This window comes from Colletotrichum paranaense (genome assembly GCF_030867605.1).
Source record: "Colletotrichum paranaense strain IMI 384185 chromosome Unknown Scaffold_5.1, whole genome shotgun sequence".
Classification (NCBI taxonomy): domain Eukaryota; kingdom Fungi; phylum Ascomycota; class Sordariomycetes; order Glomerellales; family Glomerellaceae; genus Colletotrichum; species Colletotrichum paranaense.
Window position 1 is genome coordinate 2,576,102 of NW_026848963.1, and position 27,676 is coordinate 2,603,777.

Below are 27,676 nucleotides of genomic sequence, written 5' to 3' on the forward strand. Positions count from 1 at the left end.
GCCGGTTTTAATAGACACAAATGGAAAAGATGAGATGAAAGATGCCTTGATGGTCCGATGTGGACCTCGGGAGTGCGGACGATGGAGGCATTTCGGACCGGCGCGGCTAATTGAGGGCCGGTTTGTCTTGGTATTTCCAGGGTGTCGTTGTGACCGTGCCGCCGTGCTTGTTGGAGGCTGCGAAAACATCGATTACTTTGAGACTTTCCGCTGTCAATTATTGGCACTAAAGAATAGAAAACCACTTGTTTCTCAGAGCGTAAGACTGCGACTTTCAGAAAATGCGCATGCTGCTCTGGCCCGGTAGTTGTGTGACCGTCGTTGGAACCCTCGCTTCTTCTCGAAAAGGTGGTGAAAGTTAGCGCGTTCCTTCAGCCTTCGGAAGTGACCAATATTGAGAAAGGCTCGAAGAAGATGAGCTATACTGTAGTGACATCCTGTGCCGTTGTTACACGGCAGAAAGCACGGAGCATGTCGGGCTACTTGATGCGAGGTGCAGCGCAACTCATCACAAGTTACAAGTTACAGCGGTAGGGGGGTGGGCAGACGAGACGAACCAGCAAATGAGTGGTCCTTTGGAAAACCCCAGATAATAATATGCAGCTGGCGCACGGAAGCACGAGTTGGAGGGGGCAGCCGGCTGTTTCCTTTTGCTCGCTGCGGTTCAGCCAGCGCATGTGTAAGACAGTCGGCCAGCTTCCTTCAGCTTGCGTGCAACGCCTTGGAGGACCAGTTCTGGGAATGATGATGTAGAGAATGCTACCGTCATGTGTAGGTTGACGTCCAGTCGCATGCGCCGTCAATTCCAGCGTGGTATGGGCCATCCAGAGATGTCTGTGCGTTTTCCTTCCCTCATGACTGGCATAGAACGGCGCCGGTACGCTCACCGAAGCGTGGGCCTGACACATGGTAGCGGCGCATTGAGAGCTGCAAGGTTGGACGGCCATACCGGCCAAAACGAGCATTTTTCCCGTTGAGGACCGAGAGCGAGTCGATCTCCTAGACCCCGGGCTGCCCAAATGCTGCCATGCGTGGTGGCTTACGCTACGTCCCGCTACCGGCTGCTGCTCTGAAAAGCGAGTCTTTTGTAAGTCAATCATCATCGTGAGGGACTGGGGCCTGCTAGAAGATGGGCGAGCGCAAAAAAGGCCAAAGCGAGAGATGAGAGTAGAGCGGATTCCGATTGAAGCAGTGTTTACGTGTGTATCCAAATTTTGTACCTGCTTGAAGTGTCCTGGTAGTGTAGACAATGGCAGTCTTTCGATGCCTACCATAAGTCTTTCTGGGTCCTTAATTCCGGATCACGGACGACACTTTCCGCGAGGGCCGGATCATACAGCTTGAGCTCAGTCAGGCTAAGCGCTTAAGCGTCGCGCAGGTTTTGTAACTTAGCCCTCGCCGCGGCGGGGCCACGGAAGCTTCCCCCAGACAACTATAAGGGCGAAAATCAAGGTCGGCGGAAGATTGGAGCGGTGGACATGACAGCAGAGGTGTGTGAGTGAATGTGTGTGTGTGTGTGTGTGTGTGTGTGCGTGTGTGGATGCAGGCTGAGAATGGTGTGGGTGAGATGAGTTGGCCCAACGGGCGGCAGTTGGGACCAGAAGCGAGGCTGTATTGGGACAAGAGGAGGGCAAGGCTCCATACGGCAGGGGTGTTCGGTCGTCAGGAGAGAGGCCACGATCCGTGATGCAGGTTGCGAGGTGTCTTGGATGGGTGGTGTTGAGGTGAGGTCAAGTTGAGCGGTGAGACGACGTGTAATGAGGGAGCGTAGAAGCATGTCAGGGAGACATTGGGGTGAGATCGAGTCGGGGCAATTCCTGTCAATTGTCTGATGTTCTGATTTGTGGATAAGAGAAAGCATGAAGTCGAGATAAGCAGTCCAACTGTGACTTGTCCGGCAGCGCAGGTAAGGGGATCCGGGGAAAGGTAATTGCAGTGGACTGACAGCTGCGAAAGGCATGTGTCGAGTCTGAGCGTTGCTTTCCGACCTAGCGTAAGACTTCCTACGGTACATCTCTCGAGTGTTGCTGAATCTACTAAGCTTTCGCAGCGGTCTCTATGGTAATAGCCAGCAGTCGCGTGTGGATAAGATTTGGAGTAGTAGAGTGATTTGTGAAGAACCGTGAAATGGTGATGTTGGAAAGACCAGAGAGAGTCCGGCCCGAAGCGACGGCGCAGCTCAGCTGAGCTGATAAATTGTCTGCCATGTAAGCCCGCCCCAAAGTAAGCGGTGACGAGGGGAATGAGGCTCCAATGCACGTCTACACCGCCGTAGCAGTATGCGGTATGACGGAGACTGCCAATATACGTAGAAAATGTGTCGTTTACTCTCCTAAGCTCAACGACACCACAAGTTTTCCATTTGTTCCCATGGGTGGCCCAAGTCTTGGTCCATGTTTGGCACGGTGAGAGACAGAGTCAGTCGGGACCAAGGACCAGGATACCGGTTCAACAATCACATGCTTGGCGTGGGTATTATATTCATACCCCAAAGATGATAGAGGATATTTGCCAAACAGGGGTTGATACTGGGATCAAATGACAGGTCCGGATCTGAGCGTGATGAGTGGAAACACAAAGGATCGCTATGCCGCCGTGCTGGCGAAAAGACTTGGGATGGCTGGATTGAGTTTGCAGGCCCCGGCGGAATCTTGTCGAGTTTCCGCAGTGTGTACGTAGACTATGAGTGTGTCGGACATGTTTTCGTCTGGTGTTTTTGATACGTGAAATCTCAATGTCCTTTTGCGGTCGAACGAGTCAAGGAAGAGGGCGCTAGTACATAATGCCGCCGGTAATGTTTCCGGAGCTGCGTAATTGAGCCAGGCAGAGACTCAGGAGAGACAAACGCTGCCCGTTGGGTCTTTGCTGGTTAGGGTTAGCGCTAGCCGCGTTGCAAGTTTGTAAGTGAAGAGTGAAAGGAAGACTTGCATGGCAGGCCGCAGACCAGCTTTGCGTTTCCTCCCTTATCCAAAATACGGGTACCTAGCTAAGATCACGATGACAAGGCGATGCGGTCAGTCGTGCAAGTCGAGAGGCAGCAGTGACAACTGACAGCTTGGGGCTAAGCAGGGCTAAGGTAGGTCGAAGGGAATCAGGAAGTGCTAACCCGAGTGCTAGACCACCTTAGGCACATGTAGCTAAGGTAGGTAGTCTGGCTGTCATTCTCTGGCATTGGGTAAGGTGGATGTATCAAGGGTCAGGATGAGGTATGGACCGAGAGACAGAGAGGCCAAGACAAGCTTGGCCGGTTCCCGGTCCCGAGGCGAGTTGTGACCGAAACACTTGAGTTTGGATAACTGAGATGTGCAGCGTGTAATGGAATGGAGCTGCAAGGTGAAGTCCTGTACAGTACCTAGTAAGGTAAGGTAAGGTATGGAAGGTAGCCGGACATCTGGGACCCTGCGTGCCTACCTTACATTACGCCTGCGCCTGCCGAATTTTGCTGCACCTGCTCGTTTGCATTCGCACCGCGGCACCGCTCTTGCACTTTGCACCGATGAAGCGGTGCTGGCGATCCGGTGGCGTCCAATGGCAGGCCCCAGTTGGGTCCATCAGGTTAAGATTGAGAATCTAGGAATGCGCAGATGCAGAGCTGTACCTTCCACGTGAGCTCTGAACCTGTCAAGTCTGGCTGAACGGAAGGGGCGAGTGACGAGGTCCTGGACCGCAGTCCGCAACTCCCTCCACCCCGTACCTTACCCAAGGTACGGACGGACCTGAGGTACCTTAAGATAGGTCCGTACGAGAAAGAGCCCCGCATTACCTCATCCCCTCCTTCCCGACTCTCACTCGTGCGAAACCAAACCCCAGACTGATGCGCAAACTCGACACTCGAGAGGGAAGGAGCCCTTTTGGGTGAGATGGGATCCTAATTTTCCATCGCGACGACAAGACGAATTTGACAAGGTCTCCCATTCTCTTCTCCTCACTTGCCCCGTTCATCTACCAAGACCCCTACGATATGCCGGAAGCAACTTTTGTGACTTAGGTTGTCTGGGGGTGGTCAGCAACTCAGCGTGCGCCTACGCCTGCCGCCTGCCTCGGTCGACGCCCAAGTACCCTGCATCTGAACACCCAGAAAGGGAAAAAGAAGGAAGAAAAAGAAAAAGTCCACCAGGAAACGACAGAAACACCGAGAGCCCAAACGGAACAAGCACCACAAGCCTCGATCCCCCTTTTCTGTGCCTACGAAGTACACTACTCGGCCGATGCCCGTAGCAGGACACCAAAGTTATTGGAGGTACTCCGTACTCCGTACCTCAACTCGTGTACGGATACAGCTCACGTTCGTTTTGCCAAGCAGCTATTTTCATCCACTTCACTCACTGCCGTCCTCGGTCCCGTCATCACCAAGTATCCACGGGGTATCCTCGCCCGCAAACCCCAAGCCAAATCGACTTTTCCTTCACCTCCATCTCCATCTTAAAAACAACTCTGCGAGCCATTCCGACCCTGTAGTGGAGCAGACCAGGACCTTGCCCGAAGCTCGAGAACTTTCAACTGCCTGCCTACATGGGGACGCAATTGACAACGTCACCAGAAAACCCGCCTTTTTTCGTTGCCCGTGCCATCGTCCTGCACCACTGCTTTGCACCTCACTCGCGGCCGTGCACCGCCCCTGGGCCCCCAGTCGAAAGTTCCAGCCCACCCGCTGGAATGCTTCTGGAAGATGTGGACAATTCTACCCCTCGTTTGAATCCCTTCCACTGCGCCAAGTCACATCCTAGCAAGCCTGCCACTCGCGGTCCAACTGGGTTTTTGCTTGCAGCCCTCCTGTCCGCTATCCACATCCGGCCGACAGGGATACTGCTTCTTTCCGATCAGGGGGGACACTGAAAGGCTGGACTGCTACGGTGCTTCTCAGTCCAGTCAGCTGCTTGCGGTTGCGTCGGGTTTTGGCTCCCCCCCCCCCCGATTTTGTCGAGAAAGGAAGAGGAGAACAACAAGACAACCCCGGTTTCCCACCGTCGGGTCGGGCAACAAGAGACAAGAGGAAAAAGAAAGCTGAACCAGGTCAGGGATATTGGGCTCGGGATTTCTTGGAACGTCGAGAATCCCGAATACCTGCTCAGGAACCCGGGACGCAGAGAAAGCACTGTTCCCTACGAGGCTACAACCACCCATGACCGCAACGGAGAACGTGCGGAGTTTATTTGGCTCTGTTATGTATGTATGCTCTGCCCTACTATTGCTCGCCGCTCGTGGGGAGGTTTGCCCGACTTATTCGCGAATAGCTACGCCGTGAATTACTCCGGTACGGTACTCGGGATCCGTACACTGGGGACGGGGTTATTGTTGGATTTCTTTCATGACGACCGGCCGGGTAATCTGTCTCAAACCGCCTTGCGATTCATAATCGCGATTTTCGGAACTTGACCCTACCCTAGCGCCTGCAACCCCATTACCTTGCGGCCCGTGTAATGCCTCAGTCAGTTTTGTCCCCTCCCCTCTCATTTTTGGATCAGAGACGTTTGACGGAGCAGTTGCACCACAACGGCGCATCTACCTACATGAGCGTCCGCAGCAGCTAACGTGCGGTCAAACCATGCTGGACATGCCTAGAAACGAATCAACCACTCGCAATTCCCGGCATGCCTTGGCCTCTGCGACCCCTACTCCGCCGCGAATCTCTTTTGGATGTTAGCGCACGGCTATAGAGCAACGCTTTACATACGAAGAATTCATTGTCTCCATTGAAACGTCCCCATTTCCCAGCAAGGCTTCAGAGTCCGCCCCCACTGGCACGCGACGATAAGACGGCTCAGACTTATTACACACAAAGTAAAGTGAGAAACAATGAACAGCAAACCATAGGAATTCGTCAAAGACTCAAAAAAGACTCAAGAATAGCTTAGATAGGCCGAGATTCCGTTGGCCACGGTGGGTCTTCCGAGTTCTAGAGCGAGTCAACAGCCCGGCCCCATTGTCCAGGTCGTCCCACGTCTTGGTCTTCTGGGGGTCTCTCGTCCATGGTATGGTGGTGTTTCCTCGTTGCCATGTCTTCGAGTCCCTGGTCGTCGCCAGTACCCCATAGCAGTTGTGTCCGAGGTCCCAGTCCCGAGCTGTCGGCAGCGACCCAAGGCCAGGTACCGATCAACTACGGAAGACCATCTGAGTGGATGAAGCCCACGATAATCGTAGGAAAATATCTATCATCTACCTTATTGTGTACTGTGTATGTCACGGGGGTTGTTTATTTTCCCTGACGTGCCCCGCACATGAAGAATCGCTTGACTTTTTCTCCCCCTCCCCCCTCCACAGGGCCACATTCATCCCACTCGATGAATGAAGAAGTAGGTGATGTGGTAATAACTAGACTGAGCTTGCCGTGGCCGCCGACCCGTTGAGGTTCTCGTCCTCGTCTTTTTCTGGTGTCCAAAAACCATATTCAGCCACTCAGCATTGAGTCATTACTAGTGTGCGTGTCATTGTCAACCACCATTCTCAAACCCCCCATCGTTGATTAGACGTGACGAGATTCCATCGTCTCTGGAATATTGGGGTACCACTGCTAGCATATGGGACTACGCAGTAGCTCAAGACGTCGTTCACCATCTCCCGTCAGTCCCGCCGTTGGTTCCCATCGAGTCTGGCCACCAACCTCAGACTCAGACTGGGCTGCTTTACTGGCTGGCATCACCAACGACCAACCACACCAACTGTGAGCCGTCCCATCATTCTAGCCCGGCGGGCAAGACTCCAGAAGTCGCTAACACGTCCATCAGCATCGAAATCGCCCTGCATCGCGTCCCGCCGGGACTTCCCACCCTTCTCATACGACAACGAACCTGCGCTTTCCGGGAACCCCGCCCATCGTTGCTCCTTAGTCTGGGTCTGCGTCTTCTTAGCGTTCGCAGCAACAGCTCTTTGAGAGGAGAGTAAGCAGATCGATCACTTGTTGTCTTCGTCCTCATCCTCACCAGTGAATAAAGGTACCTTACCACCACTGTGTATGAGGTAGCAAGCGTAGTAAGCACCTTACCCTCCGGTGGTCGCTCGCTCTTTTCATCTCGGCACCTCATCGCAGTCGCACTTGCACTTACTTGCCTTTACCTTGGGGATCGTGGCTACTGCATCCGCACCACACACCTCTCTCACACCCACTTATTCACACACCCACTTTGGACTCGCCTCTGTCTCTCTTACACACTCATTCTCGTTTACTCTTTCAACTCACTCCTCACTTGCTATTCTTTTTCCTCACATGCATACACACACACACACACACATACAGAGGCGGCACAAGGTGTACGCGCACACACACGCAACTTATTATTGCCGTCTCATCCATACACTTTTTTTTCGAGAGCCATCACTTTGATTTTCATTTTCCTGCTCCGACTCGCCGTCTTCAAGGCTTCCTCTTTCTAATCACTTCTCATTCTCTCAGCCTGCGATCCCGCCATCCCGCGTGGCACCAAAAAAAAATCGCCCCCAAACGGAAGACCAAAGTGCAACAACCGACCCTTGCTGAGGTTCCTTACGACTTCTTACAACAGACGACACAGCCTTTCTTTTCTCTTCCCCCCCTTCTGGGCCTGGGCGTTGATTGCGCTCATCTCTTCATTGGCGAAACACAAACACGACCCGGATTCGGCCTGGGGAGAGGGAGTACGTCATGACATCCATAGTAAGTTGGTCTTCTCTCAGTGTCTCCCCTTATTGCTGCGTTACGCTGCCTGTTTATCTTTTCCCACCACCAAAAAAAGGGCCGGCCTACCCATTTCCCATGGACCATGACCACACACCTCGGCCAATCTGGATTGCAGCATTTCCTGCTGGCCCTGGCCGTCAAACCTGACCGACCGTCGTCATGTTATTGGAGAGAGCCGCTCGTTCACCGCCTCACCGCTTCCCGCATATCAGTGCACATCCCCATCCTCCTCGTCTTCCCCGTCGCTCCCAGACACTCAGACAAGCCCGACACGAGACACCGGCAATCAGGATAACATCCCCCACGACCGGGGCCCTGCCTGTTGCAACCGGCCTCACCTTGCCCAACTTCTCTACTCATCTCATCCCATCCTATCTACTCCCATGTCTCCATACGCCTCTACGGAGTACGGATACTCGTCCCCTAATTAGCCACCCCTCCATCTTGTCCTCCCCCATCATTTCCAATGCCCAATTCTTATTCACCACCACCCAGACCCCCTTTGAACTTCCCATAAGAAAGGGAGACTGCGCCGCCATGGCCTCTCCATGCACCCTCGCCCTACTTTGCCTCTCACACGTATAACTCTACCCTCGGGCGCTTGACACGACTCGCTCTCATATTCTGTCGTCTTCTCTCACCTCTACGGCTGATATAAGCTGTTCCTATACCTCCTCGCGTCTTTCCTGGCATTGGCATGGCTACACTTCTTGCTTGATATTCCTTCCCCCTCCACCTTTGGCAGAGTATCTCTCTGTTGCCAAACACACCCAACTCTCAAGGCTGTTGTACTCTCACGATGCGTGTCCCGTCGTTTGAGCACACCTTCGCCACTCCTCGCGAACACCCTGCAACCATGAACCAACAACCACCAGATTCGCTGTCGCTAATGACCGGCCTCCAGCTATGTCTCGCTCACTACTGTGACCAACATGGTCCGACCCCGCTTATGGTCACCGAGGGCCTGCCAGTCCCATGCACAACATGCTTCGATGATGGCGCCGGTGGTTATGCCGATCAAGATCAGCTCCGACCCCGGACCAGCGCCCCAGCACCGGCTGGCTCTCTCAACCAGACCGTGGCCATGTCGGATGCGCTGCGCAAGATGCACCTCAACTCGCACCGCAGTTCGTCTCTACCTGCTTCCGAAGCCGAAAACCAGATCCCGCGCGCCGCCATGCTTCGCGCCTCTTCAGCAAACTCTACCACGAACTCGCCAGCTTCCCCTCTGTCGCCCTCCGCAATCGAGACCCCACCCGAAAGCCCCCGCCGGATATCGGAGCAGCAGCAGCCACGACGAGATTCGAGTTTTCGCCGAACCTACGACGACTACGTTACGAAGCGCGCCGGCCCTTGCGAGAATTGCGCGCTGACGCTGCCGCAACGACAGGGCGGCAAGGATAAGAACGACTTGAAGGCTGAGCGTGGTCCCACATTGCGCACTCGCGCTCCTTACGCCAGGGTATACGGACAGGCATCGCCGCCTACTTCTCAAGCATCTTCTGCTAGTGACACAGATGGAGAAAGCCAACCCGAACGAATGCACCGAAGGGCAACGGGCTCTACAACAACGCGATCGAGCATGTCATCGGGCAGGCATGTCGGCCACACACATTACCTCGACTACACCTCGACCCACGAACCTCTCATCCCAGCTTCCTTCTCGATAGTGCGATCCTCGTGTCTGCGAACCCTTTCACTGGAGACACTACCCCGCGCCCCGGCAAACCCAACCCCTAGTGCATCGCCGCAGTCAAGCAACATGCCAGCCTTTGTCACGACACACAGCGCTGGGGCAGCAGCTTCTGGTGGTCCCATATTCTTCGGCGATCCAGTCAACGGCTACACGACAGCATACATCTTTCGCATTCCAGATATGCATGCTCGCGGCCACAAGCGTGTGTATGCATTTCTGGCTCTTAGCACACACAAGGAGAGACTGGCGATGAAAACATTTGGTTTCATGGCTGCTGCTTTCCGTGATCTTGCTTCGTGGATTCAGCAGTTGGCGGAAGCTGAGGCAGAGAAAGCTGCCGAAGCCAGCCCCCTTGGAGGCCCGCAACACCACAGCTCGTATCCGACGATGATCAAGCCTGAACGCGAAGGACAAGACCGTGGTGGCAGCAGCTTCCTCACGGGAGGTGGCGGCTTCTCAAGGAGAATGGGCGGTGGTCCCGGCGGTGTCTCACTCAAAGCTCGAGGCCTTGCTGAACTTGTCGGCATGCCCGACTTCTTTATTGAGCTGCATGCCAAGTTTGTGAAGCTTATGCTCGAACTTGGCGTTGCGCTGAGCTCTTAGGAGCTGTAACAGTTGCAGCACATATACGTTCACAACACAGAATCGCTGCCTTTGTCATTGACTTGGGCAGTAGAAGACGCGATTCGTACGAAACATACCAACATACAAATCACATACAATTATGATGCGGCGGGCTTAGGCCGGACCTCAGACACGGTAGCAAGAACCAAAGCAGTAATGGGTAATGATAATTCTAATTACCTTGCCCACTACTCGAAGAGAGAGGAGAGGAGGGGGGAGAGTGATTGCAGCGGGACGACGGATATACCCCACAAATGAGATGGTTGGCATCTCATTTGCATTAGGACTTTTTGCATTAGCGAACGGCAGCATCGCTTCCTTATCCTTTTTCAAGCGGTTTTCACGACTAAGCAGGCAGGCTGGGCATGATTTTCATAGACATTGGGATCCCTACTTTTTTTTTCACTTTCTGGCCATGGCTTCATGATACGGGTTTGTCTTCATGTTCTTCCTTTCCCCAGATTCCCCTCGAGAGTAGCGACATTAGACTTCACAACGGAAGCTTCCAGGCTCACGTCTGTGGTAAAAACAGACAACAGAGGGAAGGAAAAGAAAAAGGATAATGGGAAAAGGACAAACGGCAAACAAGGGGAAGAAGGGAAAAGATTTCCAATCAATAGATGGGGATTATCGGATCCGGAAAAGTACTTGGGAAAAGGGGTTTAGCAAAATTCAGAACTATCACCCTGATGAATTTACCATACTCTATTGACGATATCGTAATCCATTCTGACCTTGTTCATACTTGGTTTGCGACCTGTTTCATGAGAACAGTAACTCTAGGGAGGACTTCAATATATAACGGCAATCAAAGTAAGGTAAGTAGTTGCAGTATACTTTATACATAATTCATAATGGGGGGCAAAAAAAACTACATGTAGGCCGACTGATACGGTAATAAGATCGAGAAGGAAAGGTGATATGTGATGTAATGCTTTGTTCCTATCAAGTTACTTTTATCGAGTGGAACCTCCTCTCCCCCCCCCCCCTCCCTCCTTTCGATAAGGTAGGTTCTGTTCCGGCCAGCCATCCGATTTGAAGGAAACCTGAAGTTCTCGGCTGATACCGAGTGAAGTCCCGGTGTGTGTGTGTGTGTGTGTGTGTTTGACGTTTCCCACCGCTCGCCCGCCGACTAATAACCAACGACCGGCCCTCTGATTTCTTCGTCTGGGGACAGTTCACATGGGCAAGTTCAGTTTTGAACACTTTTTTCCTTTTTCAATGTGTCGGTATCATGAATTTCTCTCCTTTTTCTCTTTTGCGCGTTTTCGTACCTCTCTCCCATAGACAAAGACACACACCTATTGCATCTTTTTGAAACAATATGAGCTAGGTAATCAAGTCATCGACACCAAACTTGTAGTATGGCGCTTTTTTATATATTCCCCTTTGTATACTATGCCAGACGGCTCACACTCTGGGTTACGTCCCAGATAGGGTCTGTTTAATCTCACTCCAGCTTTTGTTCAATGAAACGTCTAGGTGTTATCTGAACTTCCGCTCTTCTGCTTCCAACAATCGTCGTAAGGGGTCGGAGGCAGCTGAATGTCGGTGTTGGAAGAGGCACATGTAGTTGAGATTCATGTCTTACAAACCCTGATTTATGAGATCCATAGAGCTGCACCGCATACTCAGGGGCCTCTGGTGATACTGGCGGAAATTTTTAGACAAAGGGAAGCACTCCTTTAGGTCACAGTCATGATCACGCATTTCCCAGCACATGAGTGAAATGGGTTTGAAAACCAGGTTGAAACATAGTGGCGGCAACGCAACTTCTTTATCGAGTGTATTGTATTGTACAACGCGACGCCAAGTCTCGCTCCCCGAAGCCTTGTAAAGTCTATCCCTTGCCTTCCCAGCCGTGCCCTTCATGACATTACATTGCCAGCCTGGCAGCGAGCTCTGTTCGTTCCCCCCACGATGCGCCGTTTCCGCCTGCGCCTTCTCCCTCGGAGAGAGCAGTCGCTTATTTGTAGAAATCAAACTTGTTCTCGTCGCTCGTGCCCTTGACCTGGCTTGAGTAGGCATCCTCCAAATCGCTCTGGATGATGTTGTAGCGGTTCTTCCGCACGGCACGAAGACCGGCCTCCTGCATGATGGCAGCGATGACGGCACCACTGAGAGGATCGTTGCGAACAATCAGGGAGTCCATGTCGACCTCGGGGGCCAAGCTCATCTTGCTGGCAATGGTGGAAAAAATGAGACGACGCTCGCGTCTGTCTCTCAAGCTAGGGAACTCGATCTTTCGGTCCAGACGACCGGGACGGAGAAGGGCGGGGTCGAGGGTGTCGGCTCTGTTCGTGGCCATGATGACCTTGACGTTGGCGGTCTGGTCGAAACCGTCCATCTGGTTCAGAAGCTCGAGCAAAATACGCTGAACTTCACGATCGGCACCAGTCTGCGCATCGAAACGTTTCGTCGCAATGGCGTCAATCTCGTCAATGAAGATGATGGCGGGGGCGTTCTCGCGGGCCATGCGGAAGACATCGCGAACCATACGAGGACCCTCACCGAGGTACTTCTGAACAAACTCGGAGCCAACAACACGAATGAAGTTCGCCGTCGTGGAGTTCGCCACAGCCTTTACCAGCATCGTCTTTCCTGTTCCCGGAGGACCGTAGAGCAAGACACCGCGAGGGGGATCGATACCAATCTGCTTGTAGAGGTCGAAGTGCGTCAATGGCAGCTCGACAGCCTCGCGGATCTCCTGCTTCTGCATGTCCAGACCACCAACATCAGCGTACGTCACATCGGGCTTCTCGTCGGCGCCAAGCATGGCAATGGACGAGTCGGCTTCGGGGGGGAGGATGTCGACGAGGGCGTTGGAGTGGCGGTGGAGGGCGACGGAGGAAGAGGGCTTGAGCTTCTCGCGGTCGAGGGTGGAAAGGATGCGGACGACATAATTCGAACCCGTGGATGACTGTACGATTCCGGTGCTATGATGAGTTAGCATTGTTGAGCTCGAAGCGGGAGCTGTCTGCGGGGGTCTGCATACTTCTGGTCGATGGCCTCCATAAACTGCCCAATCACCAAAGGAACACTCTGGATTCGCTTGATCTCCTCTTGAGCCCGGACAAGCTCGCGCTTCAGACTCCTACGCCAGCGGGTCAGCAAACCAGATGACACGCAGTGATCGTGCGAGTATCGAACCTCTGCTCATCCTTGATATACTCCTCCTGCAACTGGATATACTCCAGTTGTCTTTGCAGCTTCTTCAATGTGGCATAGTCGTCACCTCCCTCCGTCGCGATGCCCTCAAAGTTCTCAATACTAGGGATTGTTGAGGGAGCTGTCTTCTTGTGAGGGGCGACTTGGTTGGCCGGGTTTTCCACCAAGACGTCACCCATTGTGTCGGATATTTGATGGGTATTAAAGGCGTGGAATAAGGGGTTTCGTTACTCGAGATGCCTCGAAGTTCGTAGAGGATGTGAGTTCGCGGACAATAGGCGGTGTCGTTGATGATGGTAAGGTTGTTGATTTCAAGCTGGGTGGTGGTGGTGCTTGCTTGCTCGAGCTTGGCTGTAGGCGTCAATCGGATACGCATGCAGCGCAGCCTCTCAGCCCAGCCCAGCTTAGTCAGGAACCTGGTCAAAGCTCCAAGGTCACGTGCTGTTTGGGATACCAGGCAGGCCCCCCACTGGACACTCTCTGGTTGATTGATTGGCTCAGCAGATGACTTGGAGCAAGGCGAAGTGCCTGCAGCACGTTGCCCAGACTGGAGGCAGCGACGACCTCCGATTGGCCTCGAGTGGGGACGCCTGCCCCCATGTACTGTGGAGACGGCACAAGATCCCTGCCATGATGATGTGAGGGTCTCTCCCGCAATTCCACTGTTAGAGTCGTCGGTGAGTGTCACCGTCGGTCCTTAGCACGGCCTGCTACTCCGGCACCTATCTCTTATCAACCCCCCCATGGGATGATGTGTTCACCGGCCGGGTGCCTCGTTGGGCCTTCGTCCAGCAAGCCGACCTAGCACTGTACAGTCACAGGCACTCCTTCTCTCCATTCTCGTACCTTTAATCCCACTTCTGACTCCTTCATCTGCTTCACTTTGACGCTGCACTGCTTCTCTACCATACATGACCTGCCTTCCGGTGTGCGTTCTCTCGTGCTTCTCCTCGATCTCTCTGACTGCTTTCAATCACTCTTGAACTTTGTCGTCTCATCTTACTTGGGGTCTTCCCTCTGTTCCCCTCCGAAACTACATACATCATGTCGTCGTCAATTGCAATCCCGATGACCCCGTCGTCGGCCAACACATATCACCACCACCAGTCACCCCAGGTCCGGGGTGCTGCTAGCTCTTCCTCGTCGACATACTCCAGTTCACCTCAAACATCTTCCCCGACTTCCGTTCAGAAGCGAAAGATGGTCCATGAACGTCGTCCTAGCCTTCTCAGTAAGTCATCCCACTTTACTCTGAAGCTACACAGCCCGGGCCTGCAGCCTTGCCCGACATGCCTGTCTCGGACTCTGTACATGTCAACTTGGGACCTTTGCTCACATCACGGACAGGCTCCGCCTTGTCGAAGCAGGAAAGCACCGTTATCAACATCGGCGAACCAAACGGAACTCCCCGCCTCGTAAGACCACCATAGTCCTCCTCAGGGAACGAATGCTAACAGGCCATCCAGATCACCTACCTCTCCTCGAGCCAGGGCTTTGCGTGGAACCCAGGTGAGTAAAGTTTGTCCCGGTCTCTCCTCCCATTACTTGCTGACCACTTTGTTCAGAGATCTTCCTGCCGTCGTATGTCGATTGTGACTACACCCCGCTCGAGAACCGACGGGAGCCCGTACACGAGATTGTCCTTAGCGACGAGGAGATCAACAACATGTTTCCCCAATAACGGCGTCCCTCAGAGACGGCCATGACGCTACACATGAACAACTACGTCCTGAGCGCTTAGACCGACGATCCTCACGAGATACATTTTCTTTCCACATCACGGCGTCCGGCCACGACCTGTACCCCCTCGGACTCTTTTATATCATTTTATCAGACTGCTTTACAAACGAACCACCAAGGCAAATGGGCCCATGTTCGATCCGGATACGAACGTGCATGGGAGTACACCAAGTGGAAACACAGTACAAGTCGCATTTCCTTCTCGACATCGAGGAGCTATTAGTGACACCGGCCTTTGGGAATCATCGGGGGAGTTGGGATCGTTTTGGCGAGACGGGTTTCATTGTCTCAAGTTACATTTCTTATCTGTTTGTTGCCGTTTGCTTTTCTTTGGATTGGGGCGTTCCATGGGATTGCAAGCACATACCCTCCTCGATCGTGTACTATGCCGCCTCTACCGCGGTTTTCCCTTTTCATTGATTTTCCACCAGTTCATAGTTCAATAAGGTAGTGTCACATGGACACTATACAAGTCAAAAGCCGTCCGCCACCGTGATCTACACAATGTCCTGATTTATGGCGTACATTTGAGCCTATCAAGCATGTTCCTGTCTCTCTTTCTACGAGAGTTTGGGCAGTAGGGTAGCGCAAGCCGGCCAGGTACCACGTCAGGGTCCACGGGTACCGTCGGAGTAATTGGGCAGACCAGCCGATAACCAACCACCTGTCTTGCAGCCACTCCATAAGTGCATGCCTTACTGAGAGCCCAGTAGTCACAATCATTGAATAAGTGCAAACAGTATCATGTTGATCTTCGAAAATCGCTGAAACGGGCCCCCTTCAGCTTCTGACTCGAAACCTCAGGTCTCTGGTCACCGTTAGCCCCCCTTCTCCCGGCGCACTGTCGTCGGTGTGGCCTGTTTGGACGCCATTCCGTCCCAGATGGCGTTCTGAGAAAGAGGGTCCAGTTACCTTGGGCTGGCTCCAGACCAGCGGAAGACCGCCAGTACCGCAGGCCCGGCGCTACTGTACTGTACCTTCACCGCACGCACCCGAGGACCGACAACGCCATGGCACCTAAACCCCTTCCAAGCAAAGCAAGCTCCGCTTTCGCCGTGGGCTTTGCCCATCTTGGGAAGGGGGGAACCCCACGTTTGTGACATGGGAGTATGGGTGGTGTAAGTGCGATGATGGTCTTTGGTCCTTTGGCTTTTCCCGTTGCTTGTCGGTAACACTCAGAACGATGAAGAGATAAGTGAGACACGATGTACACTCTGCGAAAGAAGAACAGCAAGGTAAGGCAAGGTCTGGGACAGATGTCCCGGTTCTTTCCCTTGCTGAGCACCACGGTGTGCCGCACCGTGCCGGTTATTTATTTCTCACCTTGATAGGTGACGCAAAACAGCGTTTACCCCAGCTGCATCAACCAGCTGAACCATCCCGTAAACCATCGCCCCGCAATTTTCTCATTGTGAGTGTCCGGCGTACCTCCATATGTACGGATAAGCAACGCAGTCTTGAAAGTCCTCGAAACTACCCCTTTGGTTTTGATTTCGATGGTGCGGTAAAATTGTCTATCCTCTGTGCTCCTCCCCCCATGCAGGTCCGTCCCAGTTTCGCAGTCATAGCGTCGAGATGCATCAACCCAGACAGACGGACAAGGGGACGGACGTCCAGCAAGAACGCCAAGTTTTGAGGGTACCTACCGCCGTTCAAAGTCGGAAAAAGAGTTTGGGTCATTTTGCCTGCGTTGTAACACCTATTTAGACAGGCGCTCCTTGACCTGTACGACATAGCATATCCGGTTCGGCCGGGAAGCCTAAGTTGTTGGATGAATGTGTGTGGGCAGGGAAAGTTTGTGATGCTATTTTGAAGATGGTAGCCCGGCTGATGCCGCAAACACACACACCGTCCCGACACCGAACCGGTCGTCATTCATCATGTCTCTCATATATTGACTATCGACGTCGATCCCTTCTCGCCCATCTCTCTGAACAAGATCCGAACCGTGGGACTGCTGCACCTCGTGACCTTGGCGGATGATCCCATACTCTCTTTTCTCCCCTTGCAGCATTCATGCAATGCATGAGGGTAAAGCTGTACCTAGGTAAAACTAAAATTGGGGAGGGTTTCTTTTCTGGTGATGCTTGTCCCGCACAGTGCCGCCGCCCATCATTCCCTCTCAAAGGTGAACGGAACAGGTCTACCTTACTGGTCTGTGTTCCACACCGAACCATTCCCTGAACCTCTTCGGAGCGACTGTCCGATCTCGGCAGTTCTCGGGGTTGGGTCGCTGGCGTTGCATTGGGATCGATTCGGTCATTCAAGGTCGGTACCTAAGGTAGTCTGGGGAGCGTCACATGCTGATAAGAAGATAAGATAGAGACGCACTAGCCTCTGATAAGCCCATCTGGATGGTGGGAGGAGCACGGGTCAGATCGGACGACGGGCTCGACGCGCACCGATGGGGCGACCGCTGGCCGGGGTGAGGTGGTGTCGAATGGAACTGGACCGTCCCGTCGTCAAGCAAACCAGGCGCAAGTAAACATCCACACCGAGGACAAACACAACCCACCACGACTCAACACCCCACCACCCACGACGCGCCAACAAACGTCGCGAGACCAATCGAACTCGAGCAATCTCCCCCTCCAAAACCAGCAATTAAGGACTCTCAATACAGACCGCCCTCCTCAAACCCACTAGGATCCCACTCGAATGTGTTAGTGAAGAAGGAAGAAAAAGAGTGAAAGAAAATTAAGGTCCAAAAAGGAAGAAGGGGATAGGAAACGGAAACGAGGAGACAACTATGGAGGACGCACATAGGAAGATCGAACTGCAATCCCGCGACGACCTCGCGTACCTGCTCACCAACGTCCGGCGCGCCGCGCAGGAACAGCTCGACAATGCGTTTCCGCACATCGAGGGCAGCAACGCGCAAGAGGACGAGCTGCGGGCGCCTATTGAGCGCCTGGTCAACGAGGTGAGGCTACTACTCCAAACTCTTCCCTTTCTCTTGTTTTGTCTCGGTGAAATCTTGCACGACCCTCATGTTCTTGCTTCGAGATTGCCCCTCCAAGGCACGAGAAAGCAAAGGCAGAAGAAAGCGAGCCACACCAACCCCCAAGAATCTCGCTAACACAAACTCCCCCCGAAAACACAGTACATCAACAAAACATTCACCTACGCAGCCCCAAACCTCTCCATAAACGGCATGGACACCGACCCGTCAACCTTCCTCTCCAACAACACACCCTCAGACGAACCAGAAGAAGCCTACGAACCCTGGGACGCCCGCCTCCGCCAGCGCGTCGAAGACCTCGCGCGCGAAGAAGAAGACCTTCTCAACGAAATCGCCGCCCTCAAAAAATCCGTCCCCGGCGCCATCGCTACCGCGACGACAAACGAGTTCAAAGCCGCCGCGGCCGTAGACGAGGCCGCTTTCGAGGCTGCTAAGAAGGCGAAAGAGGACGAGGCGAGGGAGATGGAGGCCGAGGTGCTCCCGCTCGAGGCGATGGAGAGGAGGGGCGAGGTGAAGGAGGCGTTTGGGGGCGCGGTGGGCGGGTTGGGGAGGTTGAAGAAGACGATGCCTGCTACTGTTGCCAAGATGGAGAGGGCGAGGGTTGCTGGGGAGTATACCGTTACGGAACGGTCGTGAGGCAATTTGACGAGAGGGGGGTTCTTTTCATTTATGGGAGTTGAGGCGTTGGGAACTTATACCACAACAGTGGGCATCCTGCCAGACGGCCGATGACCCATGGGCAGTGCTTTTTACATGTGCTGATTGCAGTCTAATAAAGTCTGGAAAGCATAAAGACGATGGTCTCTCTTTTTGCGAAAATGCCATTTAATGGGGTCCACTGATCAAAATGAAAGTATGTATAATGTGGAATAGCAAAGGTTGCCAGGATCAACACGTGTATGAGCGGTTCTAAGAAAAGATGCTCTTGTTTTTAGGTAGCCACCCCCATCTCCCACCCAACCCAGTGTCTTTCTTCACCTCAAGACACAACACCACATTTGTCAACGCCTTCTCTCTAACTGCTCATCCGGCAGCGCCACTCTCAAATGAACAACCTCAATTCCAATGCACGCAATTTCCTAAAACGGCAACGTTTATGCCGCAGCAGGAGCCTTGGCGTCAGCAGTAGCAGCAGCCGCAGGAGCAGCACCGCCGGCAGCCGGAGCAGTAACGGTCTCACCGCCCTTGTTCTCAATGACGTCGCCGCCGGCAGCAGCAGCGGCCTTGGCCTCGGGCTTCTGCCACCAGGGCTCCTTGGTCCACTCGGCCTCGTGCCACGGGCCGGCGTCGCTGAGCTGGCAGCCACCCTGGCACTCGCACTTGCCACCGAGGGACTTGGGGAGGTTCTCGGCGGGAATCTGGTTCAAAAGCTCCTTCTGGTAGCCGGAGCCAAGGATGTTGATCTTGGAGACGGTGACGGGGTCGAGCCAGCCCTTGACGACGGACCAGACGGTGGAGAAGCCCCAGGGAGCGTTGATCATGTAGAGCTTGCCGAGACGCTCGGGGTAGTAGTTCTGGGAGACGACGGAGGCCTGCTTGACGTAGCTGTAGACCTGGGGGACACGGGTGATGGTGACGCCCTTGAGGTCCATGATGGTGCAGCACGTCTCGACGAGGTGGTTGGACTTGCGGGAGCAGGCGGGGAAGCGGGGGTCGGCGCACTTCTCGTACTCGACGGCCAGATTGGTCAACATGCGCTCGGCGGTGGTGATCTTGTACATGGCGTTCAGGTCGATGCCACCAAGCTGCTCAACGTAGACGGGGCGGCCATCCTGTGAAGCAGTGCGTTAGTGAGCGACTTCACCGAGCAAGTTGTCTCTTTCCTATGGCGGCGTACCTTGTCGGTCTTGTGGTAGTACTGGGGGTAGAACTTGAACACCTCCTCCTTCTCGGGGTATTCCCAGGTCGGCACGGTGTTGTCAAGCTTGGTCGTTTTCCGCCAGGTCTCGAAGTCGACGAACCTAAATCATACCCGTCAGCTACATGTTGCACGATCTGATGTGGAAGACAAGACACCGCTTACATCTGCTTGGCGAGGTTGACATCGAACTTGCGGGCGCGGAGGAAGCGCAGCTATAATTCGGCTGTTAGTAAGGTGCTCTGGATGTGGAATTCGCAGGCCTCCGAGTATTGGGTGTCTGCCACAGGATGGGAGGGAATACCAGAGTCAGGGTGTCGAGGCGCTTGTCGTAGCCATCCGACTCAAGCATCAGGCGCAGCTGGGCAACCTGAGCCTTCTGCTCGGGGGTGAGGTGACCAGGGTGACCGTTGGCCGCCGTCGGGGCGACGGTCGGGTAGTCGTACTGGTCGTACTTGGGATCGAGTTCTTGCTGGGACATGGTGGGGGTTTTGTTCTAGGGTCTTCTCGTTGACGAGGAAAGAAGATCGGTGTAGCTGAAGGGATTTTGCAGAGCCCTCCAAAGAAAAAAAGAAAAGAGAGAGGAAAAAGGCGGGGTGGAGGAGAGGTAATGGGATTCGAAGACAATAGGACAACCGTAACAAGTTGTTTGTCCTGAAGAAAGTTGCCAACCAGGATTGTAGGTGTTTAGGAGAGAAGAGCTGGTTGTGGGGAAAGGTAAGGGAAAGGAAGATCTCTAGCGGGAAAGTAGGGGAGGCTTGGGAAGTCGAATTAAAGTGAACCTGCTGGCAGAATGCCAAAAATCGTCATAGCGACCGGTCCCGCACCGCTGTTGCCCCTGGCTGCCCCTCACGAATTGGGCTTTCCCGTCGAACCTAGCCAGCCGTCTACACCGCACTTACGCAGCTACGGATACGCACCCACGGTGCCACGCCTGCCACGGCACCCGCATCTTATTAAGATAACAGCCCAGCCTTACGTAATGATCTGGATTCCTACCCACGAGCACCCGGAGCCGCTGTAGATTGGTGCAGTCTGCCACCTCATGCCCAACATCGTCTCAGATCTTAGCTTGCGGGCGTTGTTCTCGATTGTCATGATTCGGTCACGGTCAGCTGCAGCGGGCCAGCACCAGTGGTATCGAGATGGCGGCTGATCCAATGGCTAAAACTTTCCTTACTAAGTTTAGCTAACCTCGGACGGATTTCTGACAGGTTGGCCTCCAGTGATTAAACATCATACGTGCATAGCTATGCTGTGACGCTGTATTGGTAGTCTGCGATCTTGCACAGCACTAACAAAAACCTCCTAGTTCGCTTTCGTGATCGTTACCATGGCATAAAGGGGTATCGATAATCGGAAGCCTTCAGCCACGACCTCGAAATTAAATCATCTACGGATGCGTGACCCTGGTCGGGATTCGTAAGCCTACAGGGCCATCGCTTGAACCAACGGCCCAATGATCCGGATCGTGTTGTGTAAAAACATAGCTGCGGGTTTATGCTGTGCTGTGAAATTGGGGTTGTGCAAGAAATGGCAGAACATCATCAAGTTGTTTTTTGGTTTGGTATCGAGCTTTTCGCCTTTTAACTGCCAGCCTTGTCCTCGTCCTTTTCCTTCTTGATATCCTTTCCTTCTTCCTTGTCTTTCCGCTTTTGAACCACCTCCCAGTTGTATACTCTTGCGATGGCGACTTCCATAGTCTGTGATTGATTAGTATACGCGGTCAAGCCCGTCTCGCCTAGGTGCCAGATGTTACCGTGATCTGCTCTCTCAGGAAATCCAGGTCCTCCTCGCAGTTTGATAAGCTCGTTTTCGCCGTTGATAGCTTGGACTCGAGTAGGGTCTCGGCTTCGTCGACGGGATACGACAACATGACATTTGCCTGCTGTACAGTCAGCCAGCTTTTCAAACCCATGGCATCGTCTACTGCGGAGCAGTCATTGTCTTACGCCTAGCCAAATGTACACCTCTTCAGTGGGCGGGATCTTTGCTTTGGAGTAAAGCGTATCGTTCAGCTCGAATGTCGTCTCGATCGGTTCATCGTCGTCCTATCTCTTTTGTCAGCGCCTCCTGTCGATAGATGCATCCGTGAGCGGCTAGTCACCAGTCTGAGCTTCAGAAACCGCACAGAGTCGAGCGTCTTCTGTATATCGGGAATCTTGTCGTTCAGTCCAGCCATCCTCTTCTGAAGATTCAGCTCCATGAACTGGTATTTCCTGCGCAAAAGAATGATGTGTTACCAGCTGTTCCCCATGTGCCTAACCTGGCCTTGCCCTTCCCGGTAGCCTCGTTCGATGCGTCGGATTGAAGTTCTGGTGTGGCATGACCAGCCCACCTGGCGGGCGGGTGAGCGGGCGAGTGTGCGACTCACGAAATCATCTCCTGGAAGTTGCGCATCGTCGGTTCGACATCTTCGCGGGTGGTGACGTAGTCCTCGACTTTGTCGACGAACGGCGCTTTGGGGATACCTCGAGGGTTGCTGGGCGTGGCGTCCTTGCTGTGGAGGTGGTTAAAAAAATATGGTCAGCTTTGTGCGCGGCAACGAACGAATTCGGGTAGACATACACAGCCGTCTCCGGCTTCTTTCCCGCTGCCGACATTGTGAAATTGAGCTGATGTTTGCCTTCAGCGCATCTCTCCGATGTTGGTAGGAACTCGCGATTTTTCGTAACGGTGTGGAGGGGAAGCTGCAGTGACGGTACTGCCCAATCTACGGTGGCCTGTTCACCGAGGTGAGGGGTCAAGGTACATGTTTGGTGGGGTAGCTACCTCACTACCTCAGCCAGCTCAACCTTGGGCCAGGTAGCTTGTCACCGCTGACTACTTTCCCTTATTACAGCAATCGCCAGCCAACTATTTGGCATTCATTACAACGGTATCCAAAAATTTGGCAACAAATGACAGACGAAGACGAATGCAGGACTCCCACGCATGGTAGGAGTTGAGTACGAGTTTAAGGCATGCTTCAGTACTGACACTCGACACTAGCCCCTAGCATGGACTAACTTAGAACATTGAACAACACATGAGGAATTGACGAACCAATTCACATCTCGACAACGGAGCTGATCTCACAAAGATCACGCAGGCTTTGGAGGATGGCGGAAGGCCTCGCCGACCTCATAACCGCGCTGTCGCGCTTAACCAGCTTACTCATCAAGGTGAACCCTCACCACCGCCGTAAACGGCTTAGCAACAGCACGCCATGACCGCCCTGCATGTCCCCACAGACAGCTTGCCTTATCTGTGCCTGGGGGGTGGCTTCTTGATAAATAGTCTCATTGAGCTTAAACCGGGACAAGTGGTCGCCGATTTCCCTCTCAACCCTCACCGACGAACTTCACCTCCTACGCATTCCTCGAGACCAATTGTCTTCGGTACGCCCTCTAGTCAGTCGACTCAATCTCGAGTTGTGAGATTCACTATCGTTGACAGTCGGAGTTTCCCCAACGGACCTTTTCAGGGCGCGCACCGATCAACGGTGGCGGGGCAAAGGCATAGAGAGTGAAGCTCGGCAAACAGACCGAACAAACGAAAAGGCTAGACACGATGGCGGACGCGGCGGTTGAGCCCGAGGTTGTGGGCGGTGCTCTCCAGACGGCCAAGGACCTCTTTTCTGGCGCTGCGGGCGGTGTTGCTCAGGTCTTGCTCGGTACGTTTTTCAAAATGCGCAGAACAAAGAGAGGGAGAGGGTTGGCGATGAGATGAGCTTGAGATGCCTTTTTCTGGAGCCGACTTCGGAATCACAGCCGAACCTCACACAATGGCGACCTCAAGCATTCACCACCTCATTCTCACTCACTTCGCCTTCATAGAACTTTCATGAAGCTCTGGAAACGATCAGAGTTCCAGAAACGTGAAATCAATTGAGAAAAAAGCTAACACCCCGCAGGCCAACCCTTCGACATCGTAAAAGTCCGCCTCCAAACCTCAACAACCCCGACAACGGCCCTCAACGCCGCAACCCAAATCTACAAAAACGAAGGCGCCCTCGCCTTCTACAAGGGAACCCTCACCCCGCTCCTCGGCATCGGCGCCTGCGTCTCCATCCAGTTCGCAGGCTTCCACCAGGCCCGCCGCTTCTTCGAGTCCCGCAACGGCTCCACGGGTCCCCTCTCCTACGCCCAGTACTACGCCTCGGGCGCCTTCGCCGGCGTCGCAAACTCGGTAATCTCAGGTCCCATCGAGCACGTCCGCATCAGGCTGCAAACCCAACCCCACGGCGCCGCCCGGCTCTACTCTGGCCCCCTGGACTGCGTCCGCAAACTCGCCTCCCACGGCGGTGTGTTGAAGAACGGCCTCTACCGCGGCGAAGCCGTCACGATCCTCCGCGAGGCGCAGGCCTACGGCGTATGGTTCCTGGCGTTCGAGTGGATGATGAACGCCGACGCGCGGCGCAACAACATGGACCGCAAGGACATTGCGCCTTACAAGATTGCTTTCTACGGCGGTCTTGCCGGTGAGGCGCTCTGGCTGAGCAGTTATCCCTTTGACGTGATCAAGAGCAAGATGCAGACGGACGGGTTCGGCAAGGAGCAGCGGTACAAGTCGATGCGGGACTGCTTCGCGCAGACGTACCGCGGCGAGGGGCTTCGCGGGTTCTGGAGGGGTATTGTGCCGACGCTGTTGAGGGCTATGCCTGTTAGTGCTGGCACGTTTGCCACGGTCGAGTTGACCATGCGTGCTATTAGCTGAGCATCTCTCTATTTGGAGTGGAAAAAAAAAAGATGGGAGACGGAATGGGTGAAATAGGGTCATCTATTTTGAGATTCATTTACTAGAATATGCACACGCTGGGGTTTTGGCAAAATAGAATCATTCAGGGTCATGAATTGTCAAGGATCTATCATAACAACTTGCGACAGGATGGCATCTGTAATATATCAGTGCCTAGCATCATTTTTGTCTGTGTAGATCTGAGTCTGCCTGCTGTAAGGAAATTCCAGACTATTCCTTGTTTTCCACCCTGCGCTGCAAAATATGCCTAGCATTCGCGGGTGTGAGTGTGTCAATGTCTAGCTCTTCCAATAACTTCTTGGCCTCCGTGTTATCGGTAAACACTCGATCCGTAGCGTCCTTGAGTGACAAAGTGCCCTCCTGGGGTTCGTTCGGGAGGTTGAGCAATTTCAGCGCGTCAAACAGACTACCCAATGATCCTACACCATTCTGGATATATCTCTCCACAAGGGAGGAAATGGCATTGACGTCACGCGTGAACTGGGCCGCACCAAACGCGGTGAAGCTCTGCCTCATCAAGACCTCGCCCCAAAGCAGGTCTTGGAGTTTGTCCAGTGCGGAGCGCCATGTGCGTCGGAACGCTGCCGTGCCAATAGCCTTAAGTAGGAAATCAAAGTTGCGCTTGAGGATCTGGTCAAGGTTAGGAGGGACGTTGGGAGTTAGGCTGTGGGGAGACGTACTCTCAAGGGCTCGTCGAGCTCTGGTGTAACAGCCAATTGCGACGGATCGACTGGTAAATGGTTAGTATCATGCACGGTAATGCTTTTAAGATAGACAACTCACTCTCGGGACCACTGTCACTAATGGTTGTCCAGTGTGTCCGTGTCGCATAGGCTCTAAAGGCTTTGTAATGAGAGTCTGCAAGCGCGCTCACCAAAAACTCCTGCGCCGTCTTGCGTCTAAGGCTGTACGCAGCGATTGTCTCATCAAAGAGGACGCCGTCATTAGCCTCCGAGCCGACGGCAGCAGAGGTGCGATCCTTGACCTCTTCGTAACTCATCTCGCCAGACATCCTCGACGTCTCGCCTTCCTTGGTCGCGCGACCCTGCAATTGATCCCATAACGTGACAAAGAATTCCTCGTTACCCCAGTCCTTGAGCGTGTTGACAATGTGGTCTGCACTGCCGTAAACCTTGCACAGAGACTCGAAACTACCGGTGCCTTCGAGAGCCGCAAGCTGTTCTTTCGTGACACCGTGCAAAGTCCTGCCGACTGTCGATGTGAGAGCTTGATAGGCCTCGAGAGAGCCACGCAGACGGTCATGGAACTCGTCGAGAATATCGAGTTGAATTCCAATCAAGAACCGAATCTTGTGCTTGAAGGCGCGTACTCTCTCATATTGGGTTGTAATAGACCTCAACAAGTCAGTGACGCGCACTGCGCCGAAAGTCGGCTTTGTCTTTCCCGTTATAGCGTAATCGTAGTCGATATTTCGTGCATCGGAGCTATCCATGATAGCTTGAAAGCGCTCGAGAGCAAACTCCTTTTCTGCCTGGAACCAAGGCTCGAACCACTGCTCCAAGACCTCAGTAGCCAGGCCGGGCCAACCTTGGTCTGGATCCCCGCCGTCATAGTTGAACTTTGTCCGAATACTCTCATCGAATGTCATTAACTGCCCCATGAAGCTGCTCAAGAAGGCAGGGTTCTTGGCCGTTTCTGCAACCACATTCTGGACCTTCTCTCTCATGACGGGCAGCATGCTGGTGATGAAAGCACAGACCGGATCAACGTATACTAGACTGTTACCCGCGGAGGTATCGCGGAACTTGGCAGCCAGCAGGTAACCCAAGTTGTCTCTATAGAAGTCTTCCCATTTTTCAATGGTTGCCAAGAACCAAGGGAAGCAGTGCGATCCAATAGCATCGGGTTTGCTCGTCGGCTTGTCGCTGAGAAAGTGGAAGCGGAACTCAGAGATGAAGATTCGTGACATGACATCGAACGAGAGAAGGCTGACGGTGGACTTGCTCAGGATGACCTCGGGAATCTGAAGGTCCAGCAACTTTTCAAAGCAGGCGAGCCACTCGTCGTCCATTTCAGAGCTAGGTTCCACCATGGGCCATGACCTCTTGCTGAGAACAGTCTCCAGCTCGCTCGACATTGTCTTCTTCATCTCGTCCCACAGCGTATCGGCAACACTCCGCACGTGATTGACGAGATGTACTGCCGCATCATCAGCCGGCCCTGAGAGTTCCTCCAGGCGCCTCGACAGTTGCTTGAGCTTCGAGTACGGCTCCAAAGCAGCCTTTGGGCTGTCGGGGAGGTGCGAGCGAGCTTCGGTCCGCAGGTTTTCGACGTCTTGTAGCAGCGTCAGGTATTTCTGGGCAAGTTCGATTGTCTGCAGCTTCTTCATAGGTTGTTGCAGCCTTGCGATGGCCTGGTTCGGGGCGTCGGATGCGGCCGCTATCTTGACTCGGACATCGATGCTGTGCTGGAGCTCCTGGAAGTCTTGGATACGCTGCGCGAGGGAGGATTGGCGGTCGCCGGCTGTCTGGCGAGCTTCGTCGAGCTGTTTGATGGCGTTGTCGAGCTGGGTCTGAAGCTGGCTGCGCTGGACCTCCACGTTGGCGATGAGGGAGTCGAGGTTCTCGAGATCGGTGGTGGACTGAAGCTTGTCGTCGAGGAAATCTTCGACGCGGATATCCAGAGCGCCCGCCTGAGCGCGGTCTCCAAACGTCGTGCTCATGTCGGGCCAGTGTTTGTTGCGGCTGTTTGCGCACCAAGTGTCATTCTTGAACCTTCACTTTGCGACTGTGGTCTGAACAATGACGTGGAGCTGAGGGAGGCCAGCAAGTGGTGGGGCACATGCAATTACACGGATACGGAGTTTCTGCATGGTAGAGGCATATTTGGCGACACCATGACGGCTACCTAATCTGGTATATGCACGTATCCATACATGATTGGAAATCGCTGCTGTGTATCCGTAGTTTATGGATCTCCGTGAGCGTCTTGCGATTCTCACATGAAGTAGGAAATTCTTTCATGTTGGATGTCAAAAACGTTGGGGAACCCATCAACGTTGTGGTCATTCGGATAACAGGGCACCGACTCAAGCAATGGATGCATCTGAGTCTTGGCCATGGCGCAATGACCTCTGTTTACCAGCCACATATTATTCAGGGTCGACGAGGCCGGAGGCCGGCTTCTGCGGTTCCCGAGTAAAGCGACCAATTCAGGACTTCTCGTGTGGCTGAGATACTTGTCATCATCAAGGGATTACGGAGTACTGCGAGG

General features: G+C 53.7%; 11 protein-coding genes across 11 annotated transcripts; 5 read left to right on the forward strand and 6 right to left on the reverse strand.

The window, feature by feature from the left end:
* Positions 1-1,447: 1,447 nt before the first annotated feature.
* CPAR01_07254 (uncharacterized protein) lies at positions 1,448-2,014 on the reverse strand (the record flags this gene model as incomplete). Its single annotated transcript, XM_060491524.1, has 1 exon — positions 1,448-2,014. The coding sequence occupies one exon, from the start codon at positions 2,012-2,014 to the stop codon at positions 1,448-1,450; it is 567 nt and encodes a 188-aa protein (XP_060350398.1).
* Positions 2,015-4,656: 2,642 nt separating this feature from the next.
* CPAR01_07255 (uncharacterized protein) lies at positions 4,657-4,836 on the forward strand (the record flags this gene model as incomplete). The annotated part of the gene is made up of 1 exon (XM_060491525.1): positions 4,657-4,836. The coding sequence occupies one exon, from the start codon at positions 4,657-4,659 to the stop codon at positions 4,834-4,836; it is 180 nt and encodes a 59-aa protein (XP_060350399.1).
* A 3,001-nt stretch (positions 4,837-7,837) lies between these two features.
* CPAR01_07256 (uncharacterized protein) lies at positions 7,838-8,014 on the reverse strand (the record flags this gene model as incomplete). The annotated part of the gene is made up of 1 exon (XM_060491526.1): positions 7,838-8,014. The coding sequence occupies one exon, from the start codon at positions 8,012-8,014 to the stop codon at positions 7,838-7,840; it is 177 nt and encodes a 58-aa protein (XP_060350400.1).
* A 439-nt stretch (positions 8,015-8,453) lies between these two features.
* CPAR01_07257 (uncharacterized protein) lies at positions 8,454-9,953 on the forward strand (the record flags this gene model as incomplete). The annotated part of the gene is made up of 1 exon (XM_060491527.1): positions 8,454-9,953. One exon carries the CDS (start codon positions 8,454-8,456, stop codon positions 9,951-9,953), a length of 1,500 nt encoding a protein of 499 aa, XP_060350401.1.
* Positions 9,954-11,940: 1,987 nt separating this feature from the next.
* Positions 11,941-13,321, reverse strand: CPAR01_07258 (26S protease regulatory subunit 6B; the record flags this gene model as incomplete). Its single annotated transcript, XM_060491528.1, has 3 exons — positions 11,941-12,910; positions 12,970-13,068; positions 13,125-13,321. The coding sequence occupies 3 exons, from the start codon at positions 13,319-13,321 to the stop codon at positions 11,941-11,943; spliced, it is 1,266 nt and encodes a 421-aa protein (XP_060350402.1).
* Positions 13,322-14,186: 865 nt separating this feature from the next.
* On the forward strand, positions 14,187-14,823 carry CPAR01_07259 (uncharacterized protein; the record flags this gene model as incomplete). Its single annotated transcript, XM_060491529.1, has 4 exons — positions 14,187-14,373; positions 14,421-14,557; positions 14,609-14,651; positions 14,708-14,823. 4 exons carry the CDS (start codon positions 14,187-14,189, stop codon positions 14,821-14,823), a joined length of 483 nt encoding a protein of 160 aa, XP_060350403.1.
* Positions 14,824-17,631: 2,808 nt separating this feature from the next.
* Positions 17,632-18,480, forward strand: CPAR01_07260 (uncharacterized protein; the record flags this gene model as incomplete). The annotated part of the gene is made up of 2 exons (XM_060491530.1): positions 17,632-17,805; positions 17,986-18,480. 2 exons carry the CDS (start codon positions 17,632-17,634, stop codon positions 18,478-18,480), a joined length of 669 nt encoding a protein of 222 aa, XP_060350404.1.
* Positions 18,481-18,938: 458 nt separating this feature from the next.
* CPAR01_07261 (CRAL/TRIO domain-containing protein) lies at positions 18,939-20,183 on the reverse strand (the record flags this gene model as incomplete). The annotated part of the gene is made up of 4 exons (XM_060491531.1): positions 18,939-19,616; positions 19,682-19,805; positions 19,868-19,917; positions 20,007-20,183. 4 exons carry the CDS (start codon positions 20,181-20,183, stop codon positions 18,939-18,941), a joined length of 1,029 nt encoding a protein of 342 aa, XP_060350405.1.
* A 1,105-nt stretch (positions 20,184-21,288) lies between these two features.
* On the reverse strand, positions 21,289-22,305 carry CPAR01_07262 (prefoldin subunit; the record flags this gene model as incomplete). The annotated part of the gene is made up of 6 exons (XM_060491532.1): positions 21,289-21,405; positions 21,462-21,587; positions 21,655-21,753; positions 21,810-21,921; positions 22,077-22,202; positions 22,271-22,305. 6 exons carry the CDS (start codon positions 22,303-22,305, stop codon positions 21,289-21,291), a joined length of 615 nt encoding a protein of 204 aa, XP_060350406.1.
* Positions 22,306-23,254: 949 nt separating this feature from the next.
* Positions 23,255-24,400, forward strand: CPAR01_07263 (uncharacterized protein; the record flags this gene model as incomplete). Its single annotated transcript, XM_060491533.1, has 2 exons — positions 23,255-23,357; positions 23,598-24,400. The coding sequence occupies 2 exons, from the start codon at positions 23,255-23,257 to the stop codon at positions 24,398-24,400; spliced, it is 906 nt and encodes a 301-aa protein (XP_060350407.1).
* A 252-nt stretch (positions 24,401-24,652) lies between these two features.
* CPAR01_07264 (RINT-1 family protein) lies at positions 24,653-27,125 on the reverse strand (the record flags this gene model as incomplete). Its single annotated transcript, XM_060491534.1, has 3 exons — positions 24,653-25,072; positions 25,123-25,172; positions 25,226-27,125. 3 exons carry the CDS (start codon positions 27,123-27,125, stop codon positions 24,653-24,655), a joined length of 2,370 nt encoding a protein of 789 aa, XP_060350408.1.
* Between the last annotated feature and the right edge of the window lie 551 nt (positions 27,126-27,676).